Genomic DNA, 17,553 nt, shown 5'->3' with positions numbered 1-17,553 from the left:
CGCATCTAGACCTGCGCCTCTGGACCTGCGCAGCTGAACCTGCTCCTCTGGACCTGCGCCTCTGGACCTGCGCCTCTAGACCTACGCCTCTAGACCGATGCCTCTGGACCTACGCCTCTGGACCTGCACAGCTGAACTTGTACCCCTGGACCTGCACCTCTGGACCCGCGCTGCTGAACCTGCACCTCTGGACCTGCGCAGCTGGACCTGCACCTCTGGACCTGCGCAGCTGGACCTGCACCTCTGGACCTGCGCAGCTGGGACTGCGCAGCTGGGACTGCGCTGCAGAGACTTTACAGCTGAAGGAAGGCTAAAGAGGGGAACAGGGACTGAAGGACTCTGAAAGAGACAATGACTAGAACCCCTCAATACCCACCCCTTCCCCCCACTCTAGTGCCTGAAAGCCATCAACAATCCCCCCGCCCCCCCAAAACACACACCCAGCCAAGCTCCCACACAGCCTGCCATTTTCTGGGGCCCCGAGGGCTCAGAGAGGGGGAAGGGGGCATTGTGTTTGCTCTCCTCTCGTTATAGAGCGATGAATTACAATTAGTTGCCCGCACTGTGAACCACATCCCCCACAATGCCGTGCACCAGAAGGAGGGGCCCATGAGCATGTGCTGTAGGTTGTATCTTCCTCAGCCAAAGCTGGATACTTTGTAGCAGATTTTATACTGACTCAAGGGATTACACATCCAGATGGCTTTTTTTTTTTTTTTTTTTTTGCTGTCTTTTGTGTGGAATTAATGAATTAACACAGCCTTTGAGTCAAGCCATACCAAGGAAGTTCCTTTTGTGTTTCATGTTTGCTTTTCCATAGTGAGACTGATATTGGAGGTACAACATTGCGGTTCAGTCTTCTGTGCCTCAAAGCTGACCTCACATTGGTTAAACATTTTGAAATCATTCTGTGGGATGAGAAATGGGTTCACATGTCTCCCTTATCCCTTCTCTCTGTATTTCTCAATCCTCCTGAGATAACAATAAGATAAAAAGACATTCCACTCCAGTATCAGAGAGAGAGAGCTCCTCACACAGACCTGCCAGGCAGCTGAAAAGAGGGCAAAACACACACCTGCTCTTTACTTTCACATCCACACACACACACAAAAACACATGCACACACTGAAAAACACGTGTGGGTACACACACACACGCACACAGCCACACACTAAAATACACATACACACAGGAGGGGTCCTAACTTCCTGGCAAATATCAATTTCCATTGTTGCCTATATTTACCAAAACCAGAAGCTGCTCGCTACAATCCAGTCTGATTGGCTCATCATCATGAGCTTTAGACAAACTCCATTGCTGGGAATCTGCACACAAACACCCACAAACCAGAAGCATGGGAGCATTCTGGGAGTTTGGAGTGTGATTTAAGGCACAGATCCACATGTCTTCACCTGGTGACTTTTTGTTCTTTTAAACATTTACCACACAACAGCTAACACTCAGAGGGTGATAAAAAGAATCTGCTCAGTGATAAGGGTCTTCTTTGGGAAAGGGAGCATATACAGTCAGCTCCCTAATGTCTAATTATGAAGATTACTAAAATTACAAGATTATGGAGCTCACCATGTTCGCCAAGGCAATAAAGGCTTTTGTGGCTATAAATGTGCCATGGTTGCTAAAGAGTGCTTTGAAACACAAAGGTAAGGTCTGGATCTGAGGGACCAGGATGGAGCTAGGGACAGAGACAGCAGTAAAAATGTGTGTTATTCATCATTTGCATTGCATTACGCTTTCATCAAAAGCAACTTACTCGATTACACGATACACTCTCACAAAGAATCCATTAAAACAGATATGTTACTGAAAAAATTCAGGTACACCACCAAGAAGACAGAGAAGTTTATAATCAGTGCTGACGAACTTGAAACAAACCGCAAGTTCACAAGCTGCCTCATGTTCCCAAATTTCTTTTAGCTTGAACAAAAACTTGGAAGTTTCAGTTCCCCTTTTATTACTCTCATTACCTGAAAATAGTTCTGGTTTATTTAGTTCTCCTAGTTCATCTAAATGAAAACTACAATAATTTTGCCAGAAGAATAACCACCCACTGCCCCACCCACCCCGTGCAATGTATAAATGATCTGTGTTCTCTGAACATTATTGGTCTAAGTCGCTCTGTATCAAAGTGTCTGCTTTATGAATGTCATCTGATGTAATGTAGTCCATGTATGCTGTCCCACATAAAAACTACATTACCCAACACCACTCAAGTCACCCATGTACTATAGCTCAGTTGGTTACGTAGTCTTTGTGGGTTCTAATCATTCCCTAAGGTAATATGCCCACTGTTCCACACAACATTTTTTGCACTTTGTACGGCCTGTTTGCCGTGGCATATCACTTAGATTTGTTTATAATGCTCCTCGCTAACCACACAAACCTGGAACATGGAATTACTGAGCAAGCAAACATCCCACCTGTCACACAGGTGAGCTGCACGCATTCACGCATTCAGCACACACCTGCAGCAGGTGTGTCCAAAGGAGAAAATCATTACCGTCAAACACTCAAGAGATGTGACTAGCACAGGCAAGGGGTTCACACTGGCTGCATTATTAAAAGGGGACATTGTCTGTGTGAACACTCACCCGTCTCAGTTTCTGCGTCTCCACACCCAAACAGGAAGTTGCCGAGGGAAATTTGCATGAGTCAAAGCCACACTGCCAACCAACGCCAACAGCTCCCTCCCAAGTCCACGGCCAAAGTCCTCCCTGCTCAGTACCGCTCTGCCAAGACTGGTCCCTGCCCTGAACCCTGCTAACCTGCCCCTACTCTCTGCCCCGAACCTTGCTAACCTGCCCATAACCCAGCCCCTAACCCTGCTCCCTGTTCCTAAACCTGCTCCCTGCCCCTAACCCTGCTCCCTGTTCCTAAACCTGCTCCCAGCTCCTAACCCTGAAAAAAAGATGTCACCTCATCAACACCATTTTTTTGTTTTTTTTTCTATTTGGTTTGCGGCCATCTCCAAAGCTTTTTAGTGTGGTTATTTGTTTCACGGCACTCAGTAGTATGCTTTACGAAGAAGTACCAATATTTTACACCTGGTACCAATATTCTGTGTTCTAAGAAGTGTCAGGTTGCCCCCTGGTGGCCATACAGAGCGTTATATCTGTCCGTATTCATGATGAATCTTTTGCGGTTGTTCATACAAGTGAAAGTGTTTAATGTACACTACCGGTCAAAAGTTTTAGAACACCCCAATTTTTCCAGTTTTTTATTGAAATTCAAGCCGTTCAAGTCCAATGAATAGCTTGAAATGGTACAAAGGTAAGTAGTGAACTGCTAGAGGTAAAAAAAAAAAAAGGTAAGGTTACCCAAAACTGAAAGATAATATACATTTCAGAATTATACAAAAAGGCCTTTTTCAGGGAACAAGAAATGGGTTAACAACTTAAAGCTGTTCTGCAGCAATTGGGGTTGATCAAGCCTTGAAAGTTGGTGCTACCAAGTCCTACAGGTTTTCCAACTTTTCTTCATTACTTAGAACCCCCTCTGTCTGCATAAAAGTAGTGTTGGAACACACTATGGTACCATACCCTTGTGAGCATCATTTGAACAGTATTGTACTGCAGAAAGTAGTGTGTTACTATAAAAATGGTGAGAAAAAGGCAATTAACAATGGAAGAGAGACAGACCATCATGACACTTAAAAATGCAGGGCTTTCCTACAGAGAAATTGCGAAGAAAGTCAAGGTGTCAGTGAGTACAGTTTCCTTCACCATCAAAAGGTACTCAGAAACTGGGAGAAATTCTGACAGGAAGAGGTCTGGCAGACCCAAAGCCACAACAGAATCAGAAGACAAGTTTCTGAGAGTCAACAGCTTGCGTGATAGGCGGCTCACAGGACAACAGCTTCAAGCACAGCTTAATAGTGGTCGTAGTAAGCAAGTCTCAGTTTCAATTGTGAAGAGTAGACTTCGACTTGCAGGTTTGAACGGTCGAGTTGCAGCAAGAAAGCCATTGCTAAGACGTCAGAATAAGAAGAAGAGGCTTGCCTGGGCCATGAAACACCGCCAATGGACTACTGAAGACTGGAAGAAGGTGTTATGGACTGATGAATCAAAGTTTGAAATCTTCGGTTCATCACGCAGAATTTTTGTACGCCGTCGAGTAGGCGAAAGGATGGTTCCTCAGTGTGTGACATCAACTGTCAAACATGGAGGAGGAAGCATGATGGTCTGGGGCTGTTTTTCTGGATCCAGGGTCGGTGACTTGGACAGAGTGAGAGGCACCCTGAATCAAAACGGCTACCACAGCTTTCTGCAGCGCCATGCAGTACCCTCTGGTATGCGCCTAGTTGGTCAGGGGTTCATCCTACAGCAAGATAATTACCAAAAACATACGTCCAAGCTATGCCAGAACTACCTCAGGAAAAAAGAACAAGATGGTAAGCTTGAAAACATGGAGTGGCCAGCACAGTCTCCAGACTTAAACCCCATCGAGCTGGTTTGGGGTGAACTGGACAGAAGAGTGAAAGCAAAGCAACCTACAAGTGCCACACATTTATGGGAACTTCTGCAACAGAGTTGGGAAGAACTTTCTGCAGAATATTTGATTTCCATTGTAGAAAGAATGCCACGAGTGTGTTCAGCTGTTATATCTGCCAAAGGTGGCTACTTTGATGAGTCAAAAGTTTAGAATACATTTTGGTTTATAAATTGATTCCATGATTTATTTTTTAACCTCAATTGTTTGTTTGTTCTATGCTTTCATTTCAGAGTACAATGAGACATTAAACTGCATAATTTTCAATAAAAAACTGAAAAAATTGGGGTGTTCTAAAACTTTTGACCGGTAGTGTATTTCAAAACAAAGACTGATACTTAATGTAAAAGATAAGGACAAATGCACCATATTTAGATTTCAAATAAAATAATAGGCCCATTTACATTTTAGTCATTTGGCAGGCGCTTTTAATCTAAAGCAGCTCGACCGCCAGGTGCTCGTAGTGAGGGAACCATAAGGTGACCAGAGCTGGCAGACCGGAGTGGTCTAGCTGGGGAGTAGGGAGTGAATAAGGATTGTATGTAAGGTGGGGCAGTCCCCTTAGCAGCCTGAAATGCCAACACTAGGGCCTTGAAGCAGATGCATGCAGCAATAGGAAGCCAGTGGAGGCCAATGAGGAGTCGGGTGACATGAGCCGACCTGGGCTGACTGGTGATCAGGCGGGCTGCAGCATTCTGGCCCAGCTGGAGGGGCTTGATGGCACAAGCTGGGAGACCATCTAGGAGGGAGTTGCAGTAATCCAGGCGGGAAATGACAAGCGCCTGGACTAGGAGCAGGGTGGCTTTCTCTGCCAGGAGATGACGGATACGGCATATATTGTAGAGGAAGAACCTGCAGGTTCTTTCTGATATGAAGTGATATTTAACATAGATCCTACAGCCACACAGTCCTAGTTAAAACGGCTTCAGTGTGCATATATGAGCCCTATTGCCATTTATCTTTATTTGCCAACTAGCACTAAAAAGACACAATGGTTATTTTGTTACTGAATTATATATGGTGTAATGTACACCTTACTCTGCCCTTTCCACGGATTAGTTGCAGGTGTGGAGGTCATAGTAGATAATGGAGGCTAGGAGGGTTGGATTCACACACCACAAAATGGATAAAAAGAAAAAGCACAAGCAAAAATATACCTTTTATTTGACCAAAGTGCAGGAACTGCAGCCTCTTATCAAGGAGTTTTTCCTCTCATCTACTTTTTGGTGTGAGTCCTACCCTTCTAGCCTCCAGTGTATACCTTTCTGAAACTGTGTTGTGTATTATCAGCCTGAGGTATTTGTTTATGGTTAATAATGCTAATGCTATGGGATTGCAATACTCCCCCTGCTGCCTAGTCTGGGTACTGCAGCTCTGCAGCCAGGACGTCAGGGAGGAAGTGAGGTCAGGTGGCGGTTGAGTTTCTTGATCTCATTCTCTCACTTGCTCATGCGTGTGTTTGTGTAATTGCTAGTTCAGTGCTGTGTTTTTTATTTCCCAGGTCCCTAAGTTTTTGGATAATAAACATGAAATGCATCATATTTTATTGCAAACATGTTTGTTCCTTGCCTACGTTCATTACTGCACAGTAAAACCTGTTTCATTCATTCATTCATTCATTATCCGAACCCACTTATCCTGAACAGGGTTGCAGGGGGGCTGGAGCCTATCCCAGCATACATTGGGTGAAAGGCAGGAATACACCCTGGACAGGTCGCCAGTCCATCGCAGGGCACACACACCATTCCCTCACACACTCATACCTATGGGCAATTTAGACTCTCCAATCAGCCTAACCTGCATGTCCTTGGACTGTGGGAGGAAACCGGAGTACCCGGAGGAAACCCACGCAGACACGGGGAGAACGTGGCGGCAGTGCTACCCACTGCACAGTGAAATGTTGTGTTCAGTCAATAGGCAGAGCGAGGACATACAGGTGAACAGGTACTGCACAGCAACTCCCACTGACCTTGGAGAGACATCCTGGGTGTGTTCGGGCTCCGTCACCATGACGATGACATTAGTACTGCATTTCTGAGTCCACAAACCCCTAAGGCACAGAATAGCATAAAAATACATGATAATCAATCTCATTTATTTAACTACAGTAATGCAAATGAATACATTTAAAGCAGATTTTCTCTCAGACGATGAGAAATGAAGTCAAATTAATTGCAGCAGATGTAAAGAGGCTGGGCTGTGTTACAAACGCTGTCTGTCTTATTGCAATTTCCTGGTTTTCTTTAATTCCCTGAACATGTCAGACACACCTAGCATGGGAAACACAGGGGGGAGAGTGGAATTAACTCCTGTAAATACTGCGCACTAATGAGCCGGCTAATGCATAATTAATGAGGCATAAACGGCTTCATAAACAGGCGTTTCCTCAGGAGTCCATTCCACACACACACAAACACAAATACACTCATACAGAGGCACATACACAGACACACACACCCTCACACACACAAGCACAAATACACTTGTACATACACACATACATACATACATACAAACCATCATACACACAAACACAGATAGACTCATACATACGTACATACACACAAACATGCATACACTCTTATACATGAATACATATGCCTGCATGCACACACACACTCATGTAAACACATATATATGCACACACAGGTAAACACATTTGTACTTACACATAACTGTACACACACATTTTAACTCAAAATTCTTTTTTTGTCACTTGCATACACACCTCTATATCTTTTTTTTCTTTCAAACACTGAAGTTAGTGATCATCATAAACAAGCAAACTCAAACCTCACCCAGATTCCTTGGCTGGTTCAGGTGACTCTTCTTCTACTGTCTCTCCTGTTGGCTGTCCTCCTGGGAGCTCCCTCACCCCTGGCCAAAGCTGGTCTGCTAGTGGTTGTTCCGCTGGGTCCTCCTTCAACCCTGGCCAAAGCTGGTCTCCCATTGGCTGTTCCTCTGGGTGTTTTCCTCGGTCTTGAAGAAGGTGGCCTGCCACTGGCTCCTCCGCTCCCCGCCGTAACCCAGCGCAGTCTGGGCCCAGGACCGTGAGACCGGGGCCTCTGCTCTGGTCCCCAGCGCCGCAGGGCAGCCCGGGCTGGTGCAGGAAGAACCCGTCTGCATCCCCTGTGAGGTCGCCGGCGAACGGCGAGCCCACTTCCCTCATCGAACCCCCAGAATCGCTCTGCGGGGTGTCGGCTGTGCCCGAGCTGTCGGCAGGTGAGGGGGATTCTTCTGGACCGCCCTGTGGCCCGCCTGGGGTTCGCCCCTCCAGGGAAACCTGGGACCTGACGAAGATCTCCTCTTTGGCTCTTTGACCAAAGGGCTCCCTGACTGCAGAGCTGCTGCCCATATCTGGGATCCTTTGGTAATCGCTGACTGATTGGTGAGGGCTGTTTCTACCCACTGTAGATACTGTGTTCGACTTGCATACATGCACCTCTGATTCACTGCTCAAGCTTTCATCTGATTGGTGATCTACACCCGTGTACCTTCGGTCAGAGCTGTTTAATTTCACAGTAGTTTGGTCAGGGATGTTTAGATCTGTGTTTGATTGGAGCAGGCTGCTTAGATCTTTGTTTAACTGGTAAAGGTTGCTTTCATCGGGGCTTAACTTATCAGGAATGTGCTCCTCCATATTTGGTTGACAGGCACAGTAAGCATCAGTACTTGATTTGTTAGGGTCAATTACATCAAGGTTTGATTCATAAGGACTGACAACATCTGTGTTTGTAGGGTAAAGGCTGGTCGCATTAATGCTTGATCGGTCAGGTCTGTGTGCATATAGGTGTAACTGCTCAGGGCTGTTTAAATCTATATTTGTCTGGTAAGGTCTGACTGCATCTATCCTAGATTGGTCAGAGCTGGTTGCATCATTGTTTGATTGGTGAGGTCTTTGTGTCTCAGTGTTTGATTGGTAAGGATTGAGCGAATCAGTGTTTGATTGGTTGCAGCTGTTCAAAGCAATATTTAATTGGTAAGGTCTATGTGCATCTGTGTTTGTTTGGTGAGGACTCATTGCATATTGGTTTAATTGGTTGGCTCCTTTGAAATCAGTATTTGATTCCTCTGGGCTATTTATATCAGTGCTTGAGTTGTGATGTATGATTACATCAGTATTTGATTGGTAAGGTCTGAATGCATCAGCGTTTGATAGACAAGTGTCAATTTTATCATTGTCTGATTGGTCAGGGCTGTACGCATCAGTGTTTGACTCGTAAGGGGTGATTTGATCAGCACTATCATGGTTAGTAAGGCATGTACGTGGTAAGTGTGCTTGGTCATACGTAAGGCCGATGTCGGCAGCCTCTCTGACAGTCCCCCTGCCTGAAACCATGATGTAATCCATCTCCAGACCTGACGAGTCGCCATCAGAGTTGGACCTCAGGTCCTCCCGGCTGCTTCTCTGCAGTGGGTCAGGGCTGGCCTTGCTACCTTCCAGGGAGTCGGCTTCCCTCCACCCTGGGCTAGCCGAAGCTACCAGTGACGGAGCGGAGTCTGGTGTCAGTCCTGCCTCATGTGGAGCGTCCAAATATCCCTCATACTCAGCTTCTTTGGCTGGTAGCTTCACCTTCTCCAACTTCCCCAGAGAGGAAAAGTCAGAATACCTGTCTTCACCAGAAAGGGCGCTGGAGAGTGCAGTCTCACCATCATGCTGCTTGTGTGGCGTTTGGGGGAACTCATCACATAAAGGAGAAGCAGAAAGCGGCGTGTCCTCCTGCTGGTTATGAGGAAATGCAGCGCCCCCCAGTGGTGGCGTGATGCCCAGCAGCACAAATGGGGAATGGCAGCTGGACTCATCTGTGGAATCATCAACGCGATCCTGGAGGGTGTTGGCTGGGGCCTGAAACCCTGGTGTACCGCTGTGGGCTGCCACAGAGTGGCACTCTTCAGTGAACTCCACTGAATCCTCAGGATCTGTGGACAAGCTCACCTCATGGCAGGCCTCAAGCTCAGGCGAGGTCTGGTACCACAGCGATCCAGGGCCCACGTTGTCATACTCCGAGACCGACTTCACCATGCTGCCAGGTGAAGGCTTATTGGTCCAAGCAGAAGGTTCTACTGACAGATGATCTGGGAAGCCTTGGATCTTGGTTGCGACATTGTCATCCTGGGCATGGCTATAGTCGCTGAGCTGTGCCAGAGTTTTATCAAGCTTCCAGGTCACCTGAGTGTCACTTGACTCACCTGGCTCAGCGATCCTTGTTTCTGTGTTCAGCTCCTCCACTTTGGTCAGCCTAACTGCCTCATGGGGGGCATGAACCCCGCTCTCAGGGCTGGCCTCCTGGATGGTGGTGTTCCACATACCCATGCTCTCCTGGGCACTCTCCCCTGGGCTGTCTAGGGATGCCCCAGGTCTGGGGGGACCCTGAAACGAGTCTGAGCGTTCAGAGGAGTCAGGTCCATCTGGGGTGCTGAGGGTGGACTGGCTGTCATCCCGGATGGTGGTATTCCACAACCCAAGGGATTCTGGGTAAGGGGCAGCAGTTTCCTTCAGGAGCCCCCTCTGAGCCGAGTAGCTCCAGAAGTCCTGTTCTGGGGACGTATCTTCCTTCGAGGTCTCGGGGGTGAGTGGGATCTTTCCGACCAGCCTGGCAGGGGCTTTTTGAGGAATGGGTTCCCCCACACTCAGGGATTTGAAGGGTGCATCCTCCTCGGGTGGGGTCAGCTGGAGGTCCCCCAGCATTCCGGCGTTCCACTCATCCGAGACGGGCAGATTTGGGTTCCAGTTGTCATAGGTTTCAGCCGGCTGTGTCATCTGGACAAAGGGGTTCCACATGTGGGCACTGTCAGGGCTTGGGCCCAACTCTTTACCATGGGAGGGTTTGACACTTTCTGTTGCAACTTCTGCCATGACCTCATTACTGTTCACCGGAAATGCCAGTGGACGTGTCTTGGAAATATCGGGCACGATCATCCCATTGTGGGAAAAATCACTGAGCTCCTGTTGGGAGCCTGTTTCCAACACCATGGTCATCAGAGCATCTTTGCAGTCCTTGGATGCTGCAGGCACAGATGGATCTTCAGGCAGATGGCTCTCCTGTTTCACAATCAAACACAAACACACAATTAGGACAAAGAGCAAAGGTTCACAGTAAAATTTCATGGTAATTCTGCATTTGAATGGCTATAAGTATGGCTCCCCATCTATCATATTTTAGCAGAAATTATTTAAGTTTTCAAATAAATTCTGGAAGATCTTTTATTACTGCTATCTTCACTTTTATGCACCTGTGGTTAAGTACATACACGCTGCACCTGGATGAATATGTTGCAAAGAAAAATGTTGCAAGAAGTCTAAAAAGTAGCCCTACATTTTCAAGAAATTAAAGTGGAAATGCCTCACCTTTTCAAGGCTGCCTTGTTTGACAGGCATGTGATTCTCAGCCAATCGCCACAAGTCTCTCTCTTCATCCTTCAGTGGCTCTGCATTCTCACCTGGCTCCACCCCCTGTGTTCGCCAGACTTTGTCATCCACAGCAGACAGTTCCACGCTTGCAGGTGATTTATTGTCTGCATTTTGATGGAAGAACATTCTGTCTTTTGCAGAGAAGTCAGTCCCTTCCTCCTGTTTCTCCCACACCTCAGCACCAAGTGAAGGTAGAGTATGAGGCTCCTGATTTGGGGAGGCGGGTTGAACATCAACGGTCTCTGAGTCATCCAGGTGCTTCCCGGTCTCACTGGCATTAAAGGGGTTGAGGATCTTCATCACATCTGACATTTCATCAATGCTGTCTTCATTTCTTTTGTCGATATAACCCAAAGATTTAGGGAACTTGGAGGTGGGTTCACCTGCATCTCCCTGGATCTCGTCTGCAGCTTGTGATATTTGGTGAGGAACCTGTCCCAGGTGAGTTCCAGCTGAGTTGGCCTCATCGAGCATGGCTTTGGGGATAGCTGTATCCCTGAAGAATGTGTTAGTTGCTTTTTGTGGCATGGCCCCAGAATCCATGCTAACTAATAGGAAGGAGTCATCATCTCCTCCTCCTTGCCTAGGGACTATTGACCCTACCTGCTCTTCCATGTAGACGTCCGGACTCTCATGGCCAACATAGGATAACTCTGTCAAGCTCCATGCATTGGTGTCATCTGAGGTCGAGCCCTTGGTGTCGGAGGCGAAGTCGTCCCAGGGCTCGGAGGACGACACACTCTCCTTGTTCACCATTTGGCCAATCTTCTCCGCCACATCTTCTGGGAAGAATGTGGGAATAGCAGCCCCGCCCCCTCCACCCCCAACCCTCCCATCGACTAAGCTGTTGGCAGGCGTAGCCGGGAGCCTGCCCTGGGAGCTGTCGATGAGGAGCGGGTCCAGACCGGGAGAGGGGAACCCTCCTTCCAGGACAAAGCTGCCCTCGCTGCCACTCTGCCTGTCGGAGGAGCCTGTGTAGAAGTCCACCAGGCTCAGCTCCCCAAACTCAGACAGGCTGGAAGTGGGGTGCTCCCCAGAGCTCCGACTGCACTCACTGGCGCCCCCCGCTGCAGGGGAGGTCCCGCTGCTGTGCAGGGGGTCGAAGGCAAACAGGTCGTAGTTATCGCTCTTGTTTCGGGCGGAGGTACGGCGGTCGTGATGGGCTGGTCCGGCCGGAGGGTCGTGGCAGAGGGAGGGGAAGCTGAGGGCGGGGTTGTGGAGGAACCCAGCCGGCTCGGCGACAGGGCTGTCGTCGCTGAGGAACACCGAGCTCTCCTTGGAGGAGCGGCTGCTGCGGACGGTGACCATCCCGCTGTCGGGGCTGACCAGCTCCGACGCCTGGGGAACCCCGCTGGGCTCCGGAACATTCTCCGCGGCGTTGGGGGGCTCGGCGTCTGAGCTGTACATGTCGGTGATCCCCGAGGAGCCCTGGGAGAGGGGCGCGCTGCCGGCCACGCCCTCCGTTGAGGAAGTCCTGCTGTTGGGCAGGAATAGTTGCTGCCGGCGGTCCAGGAAGTCTTTGAGGAGCGTGAGGATCTGCTCTGCGTAAACGGGCGTGTCGCGCTGGCCGTAGAGCTGAATCTCCTCCAGAACACACGGCAGTGGCTCCAGACCCAAACTCCAGCCCTGCCCCTCCTCCAGCTCACAGCAAATCTGCAACCCAAGCACCCACTTACAAATACACTGCGTACATATATATCACTTACACATACAATATGTACATATGTATCGCTTACAAATACAGTGTGTACATATATATATCACTTAAACATACAGTATGGACATATATATCACTTAAACATACAGTATGGACATATATATCACTTATACATACAGTGTATATATATATATATATATATGATATATATATATCACTTACATTGTTCTTCGCTAAAACATGACTGCAAGACAAACTTTACAAAAAAGCTTCATTGTCTTGCACAAACAGCAAAAGTAAAGAGTATGGTGAACAGACAGCTATATTGTTTTATGCTGGACTGTGTTGTTTTGTGCTGTGTTGTATTATAGTGAATTGTGTGTGTTGTGTTGCATTATAGTGCAAAGTGTGGCTTTTGTTACACCCTAACCTTATTGCTTTGTGTATTGACTTCTCACTGTGATGTGATGGGCAGGAAACCATCTCTTAATTCCTTCTGAAAGTCTGAAAGCTAGACGACAAATACTGAAACTTGTGCAAGTGAAGAAGAAGCTCCCTTGTAAACAGGTAAGAGATGCCCACCTGGTTCAGAATGTCTTTGTTTGCAGAGAACACTGCCACCTGCTGGCACTGCCGGTAAGGGTCGCTCGGGACAGAGGAGAGGATGACGAGCCCCTCATATCCATGCCGATCACAGAACAATTTCAGGTCCCCAATGAGGCTCAGGCAGGTACTGTAGGCCTGTAAAAAGTTTTATTTACTTTAGGAAATTCATGCTTACAGAAATAGCACATCCTCTTGCCTACTAGAACTCTGTTATCGACTGAAATTCACTGCATCCTATTGAAAACGCACCTTTACGTTTGGATAGAAGTGATGCACAAAAAAGGGGCTTTGGTGCATCTGCTGAATAAAATGTTGTGTAAAAAATGTTATGAAAATCACCTACACACAGACAGTACAGTGCAGACAGTATTCAGACCCCTTCACATGTTGCACACTTTTATTGTGTGGAGAAGATTTCATTTTAAATGGATAAAATTGGCATGTTTCACCACCAATCTACACTCGATAACCCATCAAGTCAAAGTGAAAATATGTTTTCAGAAATTTTAGCTAATTTATTAAAAATCAAAAACTGAAATCAGTCATTTACATTAGTATTCAGACCCTTTGCTGTGGCACTCTGAATTGTGCCTCCTGTTTGCTTTAATTATCCTTGAAAAGTATCTAGATCTTCATTGGAGTCCACCTGTGCCAAATTGAAGCCATGAAGTACAAGGAACTCTCTATAGACCTCTGCAATAAAAATTGTGGTAAGACATAGACCAGGACAAGGGTATACAACCAGGGTATTATAAAGATTTGGGTGTTCCCAGGAGCACAGTGGCTTCGATAATTGTGAAATGGAAGAAGTTTGGAACCACCGGGGCTCTTCCTAGTGTTGGCCAAACTGAGTAACCGGGCAAGAAGTGCTTTGATCAGGGACATCACCGTCCCTACAGTGAAGCATGGTGGTGGCAGCATCATGCTATGTGGGTGCTTCTCAGCGGCAGGGACAGGGAGACTGGTCATAATTGAGGGAAGGATGAATGCAGCCAAGGTTCTTAAAGGAAACCTGCTCCAGCATGACCTGGGGTGATGGTTCAAATACTGTCCTTGCCGCTGAGAAGCACCCCCATAGCATGACATTGACCCAAAGCATACAGCCAAGACAACGCTGGAGTGGCTTCAGGACAAGTCTCTGACTGTCCTTGAGTTGGCCAGCCAAAGCCCACACTTAAATCTCATAGAACATGTGTGGCGAGACCTGAAGATGGCAGTTCACAGACACTTCCCATCCAATCAGACGCAGCTTGAGAGGATCTGCCAAGAAGAATGGAATAAACTTCCCAAATCCCAGTGTGCAAAGCTTGTAGAGACTTACCCAAGAAGACTTGAAGAAATTAGATTTTTTATACATTTTCAAAAATGAGCGTAGATTGATGGTCAAAAATGGCAAGTCATGCAAGGTCAGCTTGCTCGTATATAATTATTAGTAAATGGTAAATGGTTGGCATTTATATAGCGCCTTTATCCAAAGCACTGTAGAATTGATGCTTCTCATTCACCCATTCATACACACATTCACACACCGACGGCGATTGCCTGCCATGCAAGGCACTGACCAGCTCGTCAGGAGCATTGGGGGGGTTAGGTGTCTTGCTCAGGGACCCTTCGACACAGCCAAACTTTTTGCAGGCATTTGTTTTAAGTCTCTCACTTTCTTCTTATAAGAATTTTGTTTAGTCTTTATTGATATCACACGCCTGTTGTCCAGACTATGAGCAATAATATAAGCAACACACAGTGTTTGAATGGCCATAAACCAAGATGTTTACCAAGATGTGCTCCTTTGCGTTCACCTCCTGACATTAACATTCCTAAACAAACCCAAATAATAAAGGGCGAGACGTTTGTTCTGTCCGTTCTTCTGAGAGATGAGGTGAAGTGAGGGACGGTCCGGCAGGACTTCCTGTCGGAACAAACCCAGACAGTGCATCCACTACAGCAACCCACCAATTAGCCACGTGCCGTCTCATTGCCTTTATAATCTTCTCTGGAGGCCAGCTAAACTCCTAACATATTCCATACTAATGAGCAGGGCGTCTGGCGCCCTCAGGTGGCCACACCGGGGAGTGTGCTCTGAACTGGCCCGGAGTGCACTGCAACAGCTGTTTCCCCAGGTGAGACAATTAGTGCCAGTTGCTATGGCAACATGGACACAACCCCCCCTACCATTCACAGATTCACCCTAGTTTTGTGGTCAGAAACTGATTCTCATACAGAAGGATGCTATGTGTGTCGAAGGTGTGTGTAAGTGTATGTGGGTGTGAGTGTGTGTGTGTGTGTGTGTGTATCTGCATGTCTATGTATGTGTGTGCGTATCTGCATATGTATGTGCATGTGTGTGTATGTGTGTGTGTGTGTGTGTGTGTGTGGGTGCTGTGTAGTTGTCTGTAGTAAGCTCCTCTGGATGTTTTACCAGTCTGTCATCGCCAGTGTCCTTTCTTATGCCGTTGTGTGCCGGGGAGGCAGCATTAAGAAGAGGGACGCTGGGCGACTGGAAAGGCTGGTAAGGAAAGCTGGCTCTGTAGTTGGAATGGAGCTGGAGTGCATAATATCAACAGCAGAGAAAAGGACACTGAACAGGATGCTGGCAATCCTGGACAATGACCACCACCCACTATATAACACACTTAACAGACAGAAGAGCATCTTCAGCAGCAGACTCCTGTCTCTGACATGCTCAACAGACAGGTTAAGAAGGTCCTTTGTTCCGTGGGCCATTCAGTTATACAATATCACACAAAACGGGAGGAGAGAATTGGACTTTTCAGCATGAGTCTCTTTCTGCTCCTTCCACCACATCACCTTTGTCTACCATCCTCTATCCAATATCTGGCTGACTGTCCTAACAGGCTATATTAGCCCTCTACACAATCTGGAGTGTAATCCTCACTTTTACCCCTGTTTACTGTTTACTGAGTTTACTGTTTACCGTTTACTTTGTACTTTTGCACTACCACCATTGCACACAATCTACCATAGCACCTTATCATGGTCAATATATCACAGGGCCAGTCCCTACTAGGCCTTTGTAATCACTTCACATGCGCTTTACTTCTTACTTTTCTGTGAGTGATTTTGATCTTTATGTGTGTGAGATATGTGTGTATATGTGTATATGTATCAGCTACTGGATGCCTAAAATTTCCCTCGGGATGAATAAAGTATCTATCTATCTATCTATCTATCTATCTAGAAACCCAGCCCAAGATAGAGCCCCTGTTTCACTGTCATCACAATGACAGGGTTTGGAAAAATATGAGTTTGGAACCCACAAACTTCAGGTCAAAATAACTACTATATCTGATAACTACTATCTCTGATGACTACTATCCCTGATGACTACTATCTCTGATGACTACTATATCTGATGACTACTATATCTGATAACTACTATCTCTGATGACTGACCAACACAGCAAGATAACCCGGACAGGAAGAGCATCTCTGCTCCATTTATAAATATCTCTGCTCTTATGTGGAATACTGTGCACCGTGAACCAAAATGTCCCTGATTGGATTTTCAGAACAGTCTTTAAGAGGAAGTCATCTAACTTGTCAGAGTAGGTCTCAAACTTCCAACAGTGGTCCAATACTTATTAACAATTTGAAACAATTTGAAAATTACACAAATTACAAAAAATACTGATAGCCAATTATGTTTTCTTCATACAATTACCTATTCACCAACTAACCTATTCAAGATCCAAAAAGTCATTGTGAACAACACATAAACCCCATCCATAATCACACCCTCTTACTTGTCTGGCGAGAGACTTGGGGAAAAAAAGACTTTGACTTGATAAAATGGAGGAACTTTGTCTTTGTCACCACAGGGGGCAGTGTCGGTAACAAACAGCCTGAAGATGCGATTTACTAAATAATCCCGGGGAAGCGGCTCGCGTTCGCGATGATGTATGCGTGTCTCGCAGCCACGTTCCGATACCGATGTGGCGCGTGGACCCGTGGGCGTCGCCGCGTCAGAGTAAACAGCACTTCATCAGCGTCTCCGCACGCTCCTACGTACCGGCCTCAGCGACACCGCCCTGCGATACACAGACAGCGGATAAATGGCTGGTTGTTTGTTGAGAAGTCACAACTATGATGTTATTTCCTGCGGAAAATGTATCCAGTTCTTTATTCAGTTTATGCTAACTTTAGGATGAGTGCATATGCAGGGTAGCAGTAGTGTGGTATAGTACGATGGACATAAATTTGGGCAACAACTTTCAGAACATTTAAATAATCAGTATTAGTCAACTAAAATTACATTGAATTAAAGTAACAGCGTTTTTTTGATATTTTGCATAAGTCTATATGAGATGCATACATCTATATGAGATTTCTTTAATCCCTTAGGGTGAATATA

The 17,553-nt window shown here is 46.7% G+C and overlaps 1 protein-coding gene across 6 annotated transcripts in view; it reads right to left on the bottom strand.

Moving 5' to 3' along the window:
- Positions 1–11,207, bottom strand: part of LOC133140576 (protein prune homolog 2-like) — a 38,823-nt gene extending 27,616 nt beyond the window's left edge. For all 6 annotated transcript variants that reach the window (XM_061260596.1, XM_061260598.1, XM_061260599.1 and 3 more), the window contains exons 1-3: positions 10,856–11,207; positions 7,305–10,549; positions 6,476–6,556 (exon numbers count right to left, since the gene is read on the bottom strand). In XM_061260596.1, the coding sequence (XP_061116580.1) occupies positions 6,476–6,556; positions 7,305–10,549; positions 10,856–11,044 (3,515 nt within the window). In that variant the 5' untranslated portion in view covers positions 11,045–11,207. The remainder of the gene's footprint in view (positions 1–6,475; positions 6,557–7,304; positions 10,550–10,855) is intronic.
- Positions 11,208–17,553: the final 6,346 nt, after the last annotated feature.

This window comes from Conger conger, chromosome 11, assembly GCF_963514075.1.
Source record: "Conger conger chromosome 11, fConCon1.1, whole genome shotgun sequence".
Lineage (NCBI taxonomy): Eukaryota > Metazoa > Chordata > Actinopteri > Anguilliformes > Congridae > Conger > Conger conger.
Note: the sequence above shows the minus strand (reverse complement) of the source record. Positions and strands in the feature narration are given on the sequence as shown.